At 49.3% G+C, this 11,688-nt stretch overlaps 1 protein-coding gene and 1 long non-coding RNA gene across 3 annotated transcripts; both read left to right on the top strand.

Moving 5' to 3' along the window:
* The first annotated feature begins 4,099 nt into the window (after nucleotides 1-4,099).
* LOC118501166 lies at nucleotides 4,100-6,061 on the top strand. 2 transcript variants are annotated; one of them, XR_004903771.1, is made up of 2 exons: nucleotides 4,100-4,385; nucleotides 4,600-6,061. It is a non-coding gene; the product is annotated as an uncharacterized LOC118501166 (long non-coding RNA). The 2 variants fall into 2 exon arrangements; XR_004903772.1 differs by having other exon boundaries at nucleotides 4,100-4,400.
* Nucleotides 6,062-6,255: 194 nt separating this feature from the next.
* Nucleotides 6,256-7,869, top strand: POU3F3 (POU class 3 homeobox 3). Its single transcript, XM_028516546.2, has one exon. The coding sequence runs from the start codon at nucleotides 6,319-6,321 to the stop codon at nucleotides 7,780-7,782; it is 1,464 nt and encodes a 487-aa protein (XP_028372347.1). The 5' UTR covers nucleotides 6,256-6,318; the 3' UTR covers nucleotides 7,783-7,869.
* Nucleotides 7,870-11,688: the final 3,819 nt, after the last annotated feature.

Genomic DNA, 11,688 nt, shown 5'->3' with positions numbered 1-11,688 from the left:
CCAACCAATGGCTATATTGTATTTTCTTTTCTCTAACAAATCCTTTGAAGATAAACCCGGACTCTTTGCACAGCCATAGGAGGAACCAAGAATTAAAGTAGCCAATAAATATCAAATGAAGTTAAAAAAAAAAAACATCCAGGATGCCTTAAGTAAATCTCCAGGATCTTGAGTTAATTTAGAAGTCAAAGTATGAATCAAGTTGAAGAACATTCATTACATAATAGGTAATACCTTAGGGTGCATTTTATTTTTTAACCGTCTCTCCCCAAATACAACCTGAATGGTAGTTTCTGAAGTAGTTTATTACATGCCCTTAATAATTTTTAAAGCTTTCTTGCTTTCACAGCCCAATTCTGTTTTCCAGCCTTATATACAGTTCACTGAGAGAAATGGACAAATCCTTTAACTGTTTCTTTCAGGGCCATTTCACAGATATAGATGGGTGGGAGATGGGGAAGTCATTGTCCTCGTGTTTAAAACCCTCTGTTATGCAATGAATTCACTCATTGAGAATCTGCACAGAAAGGTTTGCTCCTTTGGCATGTTTGAATGAGCAGATTTGCTTTGGATACAGCTACATTTTACTCAGTACCTGCTAAAGCGAGTCAGTGCGCCCCCTGCTGACAAGTTCTTAGTGTGATTCCTGAGCACTTCGAAAGTTTATTTTGTTCGGTACACCGTGTCATATAAAATTAACAACAACCAATAAAATTAGCTTATATGTTTCAAGTGTAAAAGTCCAAAACATAATAAAGCTAGTTTTAGTGGCGCTAGAAATCTCTAGTTTGGCTTCTCCTCTTTGGTTGAACCAAGGTCCTTTTATCTAAAGCCCAGTGCACAAACATATAGCTTAATGTGACTAGTGTTCTTCCTTTTATTTCTTTCTCTATGGCAACCAATATGCTCTGCTCAGAAATGTTCCCCATCAAGGAAACAAATGATCTTCAGGGAGCAGCTCTATATGGCATCTGGTCCAATGGAGCAGAGAGAGTTAACCCCAGTCAAAAGCAAAGCTGCCAAGCACGTAAACAAGGAGTGGAAACCCCGCGATTCTTACTCCTCTCCCAACTGAAACCTCTTCCTCCCTCCTCACAAGCCATTTCATTGATTTGGCACGAACTGTTGCCAAAGACACTGAGAATTTTAGACTGCAAGGTGTTCTGGATAAAAAAGTGCAATAAAACTCCAGCCATTTGAGTCTACCCCCTCATCACCCAGACACAGCTTCCTTTAAAAAGAACAAAACCAAGAAGCTTTAAGAATCCTCTCCAGGCTATTTCATGAAGGTAAGGTGTCCTCATCAGCTTGGAACTGGCCTAGCTATTTCCTCCAGCCATATTTATCTAATTAACTGCATCTAACAAGTAACTGCACCCTCAATTTTTACAAAATCCAGGGGGCAGGGGTGGGGGGACAAGGCCAGTTGTCAAATATTAAAACCAAAGTAAAATCTAGTTAGCAGTGCTCACGCTCCAGCCCCCTTTGGGAATAAAGTGTAGGATGCCCCCATTAGTTTTGACTGATCATCCTCTTTCTGGTGGACTTTCACAAGCAAGCTAGGTAGCTGTAGCAGAAACGGTAATAAGCCAGGGTGCACCGACTTCCTGCCCCTTCTTCCTTCGCTGCTTCCGTAGTCTGCAGCTTTTTGCCCTCCCTTCGCCAACCCCCCATCCCAACCCTGGCTCCCAGCAGGAATCCCCTCACCCCAGTCCCAAGCAAGTTCATACTCTCTACTGGCCACAGAAGGAGGGTCTCTTCCTCTCTGGTCCTCATTTTATAATTCTCCAAACAAGAAAGGTTTATAATACTGCGCACTTTATAATTGTTTCTTTTCTAGGGCTTTTTCCCTCCCTTGCAATCAACAATTAAAGTTGATAGCACCCCCTTCCCCAAGTGCCTTGCTGTGGGAAGCTTTGGAATAAGTCCATCTTTTTATATATTTTATCAGGGCTGGATTTTTTAATTATCTTCCCCCAACACACTTTCCCTTCCTTAAAAACAGTTGCCCTGTGAACACTCTCTTGTCCCAAGCAATGAAAATAAGTTCCCAAACTTACAAGAAAAGAAAGAAAAAAGAAAGAAAGAAAGAAAGAAAGAAAGAAAGAAAGAAAGAAAGAAAGAAAGAAAGAAAGAAAGAAGAAAAAGAGAAAACATGGAAAGAAAATGAAAAACACTTACCAACCAAACTTCCAGGGTAAGACTTTAAAATAAAAGATGTTTTATTTTTTAAATGAGGTGACTGGAATGGGGGAAGGTATATTCTCAACTCCCCAGAACCGATGTATCCTTAGCCTTCCCTTCACACTGACTCCTCGGAGCCCAGCTCTCCACTAGTCTATTATTTTCACCAAAATATATGAAAATGTATGCAAATGAAAATCAGCACTAACTGTTCTCCCCTTGTTATATACTTTGGATTTTTTTTTCCCAGACAAAACAATCACACTCGCAAAGGGAGGGAGCGGGTGGGGTGGGGCTGGGGGGTGGTTAGGGTGCGACTGGAGAACTAAGAAGGAGGAAAGGGGGGGACTAAGGAGACAAACCTCGGAACAAAAGTGCGTTTCTGTTATCAAGGAGCACTGTGGGGGTTTTTTTTTTGGGGGGGGGGCTTCCCATTCTCACGCACACACCCTCCTTGAAAAGAAACAAAGTGGATATGTTTGCAGAGGCGCTATCACGTTTCATCAGGCCACCTGAGACTGCTTTTGAAAGCGTGCACTGTGAAATTCATAGCAGTAATTTAGACAAAATCCTCACTGTATATTAATGAAAGACGGCCCCATGGCTCTGTTCCTATCCTCCCCATTCAGTGTAAACAAAACCACGAGACTCTCTCGGTTTTTGAGCCAGATCCAAGCAAAATCGGCAGGAAAGGAAAACACGGGGTGCTGGCACTTACTATTCAAACGTCTGCACCTGGAGATCTCAGATTTGTTCAATGAAATCTGTGTTCCATCTTTTATATATACATATACACGTGCATAAATATAAAAAGGAAGCTTATGGGGACACAAAAGGAAAAATTCGTGCCGTTTAAGGTTTGGTTACCACTGTTTTTCACATCTATACCTTAGCAACAATGGCTTTGCTGGAAAACCTACCTAGGACGGTATCTCTCCCTGGGCAAGCAAGAGCTGGACAAGATCCTACATAAATTCTACGTGTTTCTGTTAATCTGGAAATCACGCAAAGGCTGCGTGGCTGCGGCTGGGTTCTCTTGCTTTAACTGGGTTCACCCAACTAAGCCCAGCAGAGGAATTATTCCCCGGGAGGGGAGGGCAGTTTTGTTCACAATTTAATCCGAGCACTCCGCGGCTCCGCAGCGAGATCCAGGGCCGCGGTTCCGGCGCCCCGCCGCAGGAGCAAGCCGGGGCCGCGGGTGCGGAGCTGGAGTACTGCAGCTGTGCTGCGGGTTGCATGCACACGCACACTCATTAAGAACGATGTATTTATTTGAATGTCCGACTTAGGTTAGTTCATTTGAAATCCCCGAGGAGGGTTCAATTTGCCCTTGTTTTCGTTGCCACTTTCTCTTTTTTTTTTCTGGGTTCGCTGAGGTTCCTCCGTGCTGCGTTTCCGCTTGGCCGCGTCGCCCACTGGCATCTCCCGCCTACCCTTCGCATTCCCCCGCCCACCCCCCTTAACTCTTTCGGCCCGGTTTGGGCTGAGAAAGCGTTTGTCGTCGCCAGCCCCATCTACTACGCAAACCCATTGGAGGCAGAAAAGAAAGAAAAGCACCACCGTGCCTTAGAAAAGCCAGCAAGCAAATCCCACCACTAATAACCACACTGAAGTTATACACACATAGACACACATTAAGCACACATAGTAAATGGTGGAGGGGGCAGCGACTGAATTCCGGTTCTTTGGGCCGGCTCTGGCGGCAACGGTAATTCCTAAAGTCACTGGGATGAAATACATTTACGATGTATCTATGGGGCAAGGTCGGCATGCTTTTCAAAAACATAGCCTCACTCTGCAGACTAGCACCCCCCAAACTCACAAGGGAACGCATGCTACTTGCCTGACCCGGAGGAGGGAGGAGGGAGGGGGTAGGAGGAAAGCAGAGGGAGAGAGGCAGGGGAAGTGGGGGCGAGTGCAGCCGCGGCAGGGAGAGGTCCGCTCGCACGCACGGGCGCCGCGCTGGTCCCGGGCTGACGGTTTCCCAGATGATGGCATGCAAGAATTTAAACAAAGGGGACCGCTGCGGGCGCGAAGCGGCTGCGGAAAGTTGCGGTGGCAGATTTCCAAGAAGCGTGGCCGCGACCCGAGATCTTGGCGCTGCGAGCTCCGGTTTCCCAACCCCGTCGAGACAGAGATGGGGGCCGGCTGGTGAACGAAAGCGGAAACTTTGAAACCACTGGGGTCACATCTGTCTATAGGTATTAGCTTGAAAGGTGCATCTTCGCCGCATGCCGTACAAATCTCTGGGATAGGAGGGGGCAGGAGGGCTGCGACACTACGCAATCCTAGGTGGAGTGGGTTGGTTGCTCTATTTCATGATTACTTTCCCCCCCTCTTCGTTTTCCTTCCGATTCTAACTCCCTCTTCTGTCCCTCCCTCTCTCTTCTCTCTGCTTCCCTTCCGTCCTCCCAGGCCTCCTGCGAACGTCCAGAGCCACAGAGGGTACGCCTAGGACTCTGCCGGACACTAAGAGTTAAGATGTGGCTGAGAGGGTGGAGGGGGAGGGGCGGGGAGGAGAAAGTGGAGAGGGGGAGGGAGCCTGAGGGAGGACAGATTTCCCGCATACACGATGCTCTGCCTAAATTAAAAAGCAACCAATCGAAACGGCCGGAAGGGGGACGTCGGGTCCTGAGCCAGTCATTCCGGGCCTGCCAATCACTCAGCAGGTAGCCAATCAATGGGGCCCCTGGCGCTGGACTTCCTTGTATTTGGGAAAGTGTGGTGGTGGGTGTGCGCTCGCGGCGAGGGTAAACATTCGACAGTCCCTGCTCTGAGAGGGAGGGACCCAGAACGAACTGTCAGATTGGAGCGCCAGCGGGCGGGCAAGACCAGGGGAGAGAGGGGGGAGGGGAGACAGAGAGAGAGAGAGAGAGAGAGAGAGAGAGAGAGAGAGAGAGAGAGAGAGAGAGAGAGAGAGAGAGAGAAAGTGAGAGAGAAAGAGAGCGCAAACCAGGGCGCAGAACGAGCTCCCACTGCAACTCCGCTCGCGCACCGCCCGCGCCCGCGCCAGCCCTGCACCCTACGAGCCGCGCAACGTGCCCACTGGAGTTGGTTGTATATCAAGGATCCCCTATATGCACACACACCCCTCAACCTCCACCAATGCACTTTTCCTCCTCCTCCTTCTCCTCCTCCTCCTTCAGACAACTGCTGGGAAAAAAATAAAACACCAACCCCAACCTTCAGCAACAAGGTAACAGAGCCATTCGACCTCATTTTTCTCCTGTTCATTTTTTCCTTGTTATATTTGTTTCCTCGTTTCTGCCTAAAAGGAAAGATGTCGCATCAGGCTGTGACTGTTGCGAGGAGAATGAAAGAGGACTCTTGTTTCAGAGGCAACCAAGAGTTCCGGCAATAGCAACTTCAGAGCAATGCAGCATCGCAAGAAGTTTTCCTAGGACAGAACAAAACTTGAAACGAGAGGACCATACGAGGAGAGCAGGAGCTAGCCTCTTCTCTCCGCACACGCCAGCAGCCAGCATCACCACGCCTTCAAGGACTAAAAAAGTTTTACTACTCCAAGGGGTAACGAGTGAAATGTGTTCCTGAGAGGAGAGGAGAGCGGCCAAGGAAAGGCGCAGGCCGGCTGTTGGTCATCCATAATTTGATTCAAGAAGAAAGAAACGGCTTCTTTCTTTGTTGTCTCCCGTGAAATCGCCACTTAGCAGGTGGATCGAGCCCCGCGTCCAGGCAGAGTCCGCGTTCACCGGGACAGGAGGAGGAGTGGGAGCCGGGCGCCCTAGCTTAGAGCCCCAGCGCAGGCCCGCGCCCCGCTCGGTGAGCCCTGCTGGAGCAAGACGAACGCACCGGGGCGGGGGGGCGGCCAAGACCCCCCCTGAAGGGGACGGCCGCGGAGCGCGCCCGGAAAAGCTAGCCCCACTCCCCAGAGCGGTGCTCCGGCTGCTGCAGCTGACCGAGACTGTCCGACGACCCCAGCGCCCTGCCCAGCGGCTTTGCAGCTCCGGCCGGGGACCTCAACGGCGGCGGCTGCGGCGGGTCGATCCGGGCCCGTGGCGGGGGCGGGGGAGGAGTAGGGGGAAGAAGGCGGGAAGGGGGGGTGGCGCGGCGGCAGTGGCTGCTGCTGCTGCGGCGGCGGTGGTGGCGACGGTGGGGTGGCGGGAGAGGAGCGGCATGGCCACGGCGGCTTCTAACCCCTACCTGCCGGGGAACAGCCTGCTGGCGGCCGGCTCCATTGTACACACTGACGCGGCGGGGGCTGGCGGCGGTGGGGGCGGGGGAGGCGGTGGCAGCACGGGTGGAGGAGGGGGAGGCCTGCAGCCCGGCAGTGCCGCTGTGACCTCCGGCGCCTACCGAGGGGACCCGTCCTCAGTCAAGATGGTCCAGAGCGACTTCATGCAGGGGGCCATGGCCGCCAGCAACGGCGGCCATATGCTCAGCCACGCGCACCAGTGGGTCACGGCCCTGCCCCACGCCGCGGCTGCAGCCGCAGCCGCCGCCGCTGCCGCGGTGGAGGCGAGCTCGCCGTGGTCCAGCAGCGCCGTGGGCATGGCCGGCAGTCCCCAGCAGCCGCCGCCGCAGGGCCCCGACGTGAAGGGAGGCTCGGGACGCGACGACTTGCACGCGGGCACCGCGCTGCACCACCGCGGGCCACCGCACCTCGGGCCCCCGCCGCCGCCGCCGCCGCACCAGGGCCACCCTGGGGGATGGGGGGCCGCTGCTGCTGCAGCAGCCGCTGCTGCCGCCGCTGCCGCGGCGCACCTCCCGTCCATGGCGGGGAGCCAGCAGCCACCGCCGCAGGGCCTGTTGTACTCGCAGCCCGGGGGCTTCACCGTGAACGGCATGCTCAGCGCACCCCCTGGGCCCGGAGGTGGTGGAGGCGGCGCGGGTGGCGGGGCTCAGAGCCTGGTGCACCCAGGGCTGGTGCGCGGGGACACGCCCGAGCTGGCGGAACACCACCACCACCACCACCACCACCCACACCCGCCGCACCCGCACCACGCGCAAGGCCCGCCACACCACACTGGTGGCGGCGCTGGACCAGGACTCAACAGCCACGACCCTCATTCTGATGAGGACACGCCAACGTCGGACGATTTGGAGCAGTTCGCCAAGCAGTTCAAGCAGCGGCGCATCAAGCTGGGCTTCACACAGGCCGACGTAGGGTTGGCGCTGGGCACGCTGTACGGCAACGTGTTCTCACAGACCACCATCTGCCGCTTCGAGGCCCTGCAGCTGAGTTTCAAGAACATGTGCAAGCTCAAGCCGCTGCTGAACAAGTGGCTGGAGGAGGCGGACTCAAGCACCGGCAGCCCCACCAGCATCGACAAGATCGCAGCGCAGGGCCGCAAGCGCAAGAAGCGGACCTCCATCGAGGTGAGCGTCAAGGGCGCGCTCGAAAGCCACTTCCTCAAGTGCCCCAAGCCCTCGGCGCAGGAGATCACCAACCTGGCCGATAGCCTGCAGCTCGAGAAGGAGGTCGTGCGTGTTTGGTTCTGCAACCGACGCCAAAAGGAGAAGCGCATGACGCCGCCCGGGATCCAACAGCAGACGCCCGACGACGTCTACTCACAAGTGGGCACTGTGAGCGCCGACACGCCTCCGCCACACCACGGACTGCAGACGAGCGTGCAGTGAGGGCCAGGGACGCAGCGATACTAGGGCCCGCCGCCGCCTGCGCAGTCGCCGCCGCCGCCACCGCCAACGCCTCGCCAACGCCGCGACTACCGACTACCCGCACCGCACCCGTACTGACCCGGGCCCGGGCCGGTCCGCCGTCCTCCCCTCTACCCAAAGACAGGCTTGCCCACCCTTTGAAAAAAAAAAAAGAGAGAGAGAGACAGACAGACAGACAGACCGAAGAGATGTTTTTTGAAGCCCAAGGAAGGAGAGGCAAAACAAACAGAAAAGCAAAATAAATACCCAGACGGTTTTATATATATACACAACAAACAGAACCAGAAGAGAGAAGGAGGGCGATCGTGCGACCTTATGTATCCTGTGGTGGTGTTTCGTTTTTTGTTCTTGATTTTCTTTTCAAAGAAGGGTGAAAATGCCAACGCACCAAAACTGCACTCGTGGAGTTTTGCGCACGCTGAGAAGTCCCACACGGCGACGGTGGACAGAACCTAGCACCTGACTTTTCCCCTCCTCTTAAAAAAATAAATAAAGTACCCGTCTCTCCCACCCCCCTCCCTCCAAAGGGCTGCTTAAAGTGATCCACCGGTACCTCGTTTCCTGGGAGCGATCTGAAAGAAAGCAGAGGCGCCGGGTTTAATCAGGGATGACTCTGCTCCGGGACCCGGTTCTTCTTGGCCATATTAAAGTCATTTGGGAACAAATAAACTGACTATGAAATGGGAAAGAGAAAAAAGAACAGTCTCCAGCAAAAAATAATACTCACAGCTTCTGAAATTAACAAACTGAAGAGCAATGCCAAAAGAAAAAAGAATACGCTTCATCCACATAACCTCGGAAATAAAGGCATCACGAAAGAGCAGAGGGATGAGCGAGGGCGAAGGGGAGATCCGCTCATCTGTCAAGGAGTAAGAGAGTCCGGCAGAGCAGGGGTGCGGGCATGAAGACTGGGCGTGGGGCGAGGCCTGGCCAACAACCCCGACTGCAGTGGCTGCCACTCGGGTGGACGATGCCTAAAGATTCCACCGCTAATATTTTTTTTATTAATATTTTATTTTTTATTTCTGGACTGACTCAGTTAAAGAGATTTGGAAAGACTGAGCACCAGCCGCTGCCCTTCTTGGACTTCACTCCTCAATCCGTTGCCAACTTTGACTGAATGGGTGCCGTGGATGTGATTATATAATACTGCCATTTCCAAGCAGTGTTTTTGGTAGGTTTTAATAAACAGACTTTTCAAAAGACGGCAATATAGAATTGTTAGATCCGTTGTTGATCTAAAAATATTTGCTTTATATTTTCATTAAATGACTTCTTTTAATATTTTATTCAGAATACTTATGAACTGCTACAAAACGGTAATTTATTTTTCCCCAGATCTTGTATTACGTGTTTTTTTCAGACGAGCACAAATCAAAATGAAATGAAAATATGGACAGTTGTTAGGTAATAAGGGTATCTTTTGATGTGATCATTTGATTGTAATTTAATTTGAGTAGTGATTCCGTAAGAGCTGATCGAGAAAATAAATTTGTTAGAATGAAATAGCCTGTGTCTGATGCATAAACACTGTGTGGGAATAAAATAGTTCTTTAGAACATATTTTTTTACTAATGCATATCCTTAAGTGATAGCACTGAGGAAGTAAAGTAGAGCTTATTGCACCTAAGGTAGATTTGGAAATCTAGAGTGAAGGACAGACATGACAGAAACTGCTAGTACTCTGATTTTAACTTAGTAGCCACTCCTTGATAAGCTGTAAATTTCACAATATTTTTCTTTCCCTTAGTTTCAGTGGGCGTTTTTAGTGTTTTTGTCCTTTCCTTGGAGATACTTGGGTCCTTTTCATCTTTATTAGATTGGACTATGTCATCACCAGTAAAAATGTTCCAACTGCTTATTAATGGTTAATACAGAGCCCCCTTCCCAAAGTTTAGCCTCTTTACCCTCTCCTCCCCACCATATTGCTATATCTGTTTCTTCTTTTTCTAAAGACTGATAGTTGTGAAGACTAACTCACAAGTCTATAACATTTTATATCAATTACTTTCCACTGATAAGTATGTAATTCAGTTTAAATTATTAAGCCATGTTGGGGTTTGTTTTGTTTTGTTTGTTTTTCCTGCAATGAAAGAATGTAGTTCTAAAATCCTGAATATGGTCCACACTGCATTACCCTCAGTGTGAATACCAACTCAGACATAAGATTCTACATTTCTGTTATTTGGTCTTTCCCCAGTGTGTTTCTATGTCTTCTTTACTGGCCCTGGTGGTTGGGGTGGGGGGGTGCTTTTTGAATCACTCCTTTGATACACCCTGTAGAGTGGTCACGTTTATCACATTCATGTATCAATATTTATAACGGGGGCGGGGGGGGAGTGAAAGTGTGATGTCTCAGGTTGTGAGTACTAAAGACAGAAAAGGTTCTGCTTAGCTAAGTCCGTTCACATTGGACTTTAAAAAAGTATTTGGGGGTGATAAAGCTGTGATTTTTATAGAATAATTTTCCTCATTTAGCTGTCACTCACTTTTGCCTTCTTCTCTCATCCTCACTTCCTCTCCCTAAGATATCAGTGCAGGGGTTAAAAAACCCAGCAAACTGTGAGAGCAACAAGGAACAGTTATTTCTTCCAGGCAGACCCTTTGTCACTTTCATAAATCAAGCCCAGCCAGATGGCCGTGTGTTGGGTTGCATTATTTTAAACACCAATCTTACTAAAAATCACAATCATTTTGATTTGTGAAATCTGAAAAGGGCCATATTTATTAAACAGAAAAAGGGAAAAATTAAAACAAGAAACCACAATTTACTTTCCTTGGCTTTCCTGTTTCCTTATTTCTCTTGCTATTGTAATCTCTCTGCCCAGTAAATTTACAACCTGGAGTTGGGAGTCGGAGCAAACTTCATCATCCTTGAGAGAGTACAGGAGCAAGCAAAGAAGGATTATTGGAAAGCTGAGGATTGGGTGTGGTTGTTTTCATATGTTGGATACTACTGGCACGTGAGATGAAATCCTGTTTTCCCTGCAGGATTGGTAGTGGTTGATTTGATTAAATGGTGGGTCTATTTAAAATTTTAGGAGCTATTTGCTTACTTTATTTGACTGACAACAAAAGAACTACCATTAGACTTCACACTGTTTTCTATTAAAAATCAACCTTTGCTGATTATTTTGGAAGAAGCCCTGATTTAGGGGTAACAGAAACTTTTAACTGGAGAAGCTGGGAAAGCAAGACCATTTTATTTCATTATTTTACATCTTTTTTAAGTGAGCTAATGCTGGCACTCTGTATTTTGAAAATCAACCCTTTGAATGTATTTACAAAATGAAATTTATGGTTGAAAAACAATAGATAGCAGATGGAACTGAGAGGTTTTGTATTAAGGCTTATACTGTTACTAACATAAATAATGAAAATATTGTTATATATCACCAGATCTCTTTAATGAATTTGGTCATTGTGTTCCTTTGCAGAGCAAGTGTCTTGTGCTTCGTAAAGTGCCCATTTGTTTCCTCCATTTCAATCCACCCCCTCCTCCACTTCCAACCCAAAGGAAAGTGACAAAGTTCTGTTCCATCAATCTGGCTAATCCCAAACCAGGCCCATTTATACTTTGCAATCTCCTGTGGCTCCTGATGTGTTGTCCAAGCCCCAGTCACCTCATTCACCCAACCATCTTCTCCTGAAAGTCTGGGCAATAAATCATTCAAGGTGTATTTAAAATAGTCACTTTGCTGTCGTTGCTCTGCCTTTTATAAATACCGAGCTAAGGATTTCTTCTTTGTTCCAAAACAGAACTGTTCTTTATTGATCTTAAAGAGTCCCTCTGCTTCCCTGTAGCCTCCAGTAGTTGCTCATTACCATGCTCATAATGTTTTGTACGAATGGTTTTCAATATTCAGA

The sequence above is a fragment of the Phyllostomus discolor genome, chromosome 6 (assembly GCF_004126475.2).
Source record: "Phyllostomus discolor isolate MPI-MPIP mPhyDis1 chromosome 6, mPhyDis1.pri.v3, whole genome shotgun sequence".
NCBI lineage: Eukaryota > Metazoa > Chordata > Mammalia > Chiroptera > Phyllostomidae > Phyllostomus > Phyllostomus discolor.
The sequence above is the reverse complement of the archived record's forward strand: the minus strand, read 5'-3'. Positions and strand labels throughout refer to the sequence as shown.

Excerpts from the sequence above, each read along its gene's own strand:
- POU3F3 (XM_028516546.2), top strand. The coding sequence starts at position 6,319 with ATGGCCACGGCGGCTTCTAACCCCTACCTGCCGGGGAACAGCCTGCTG.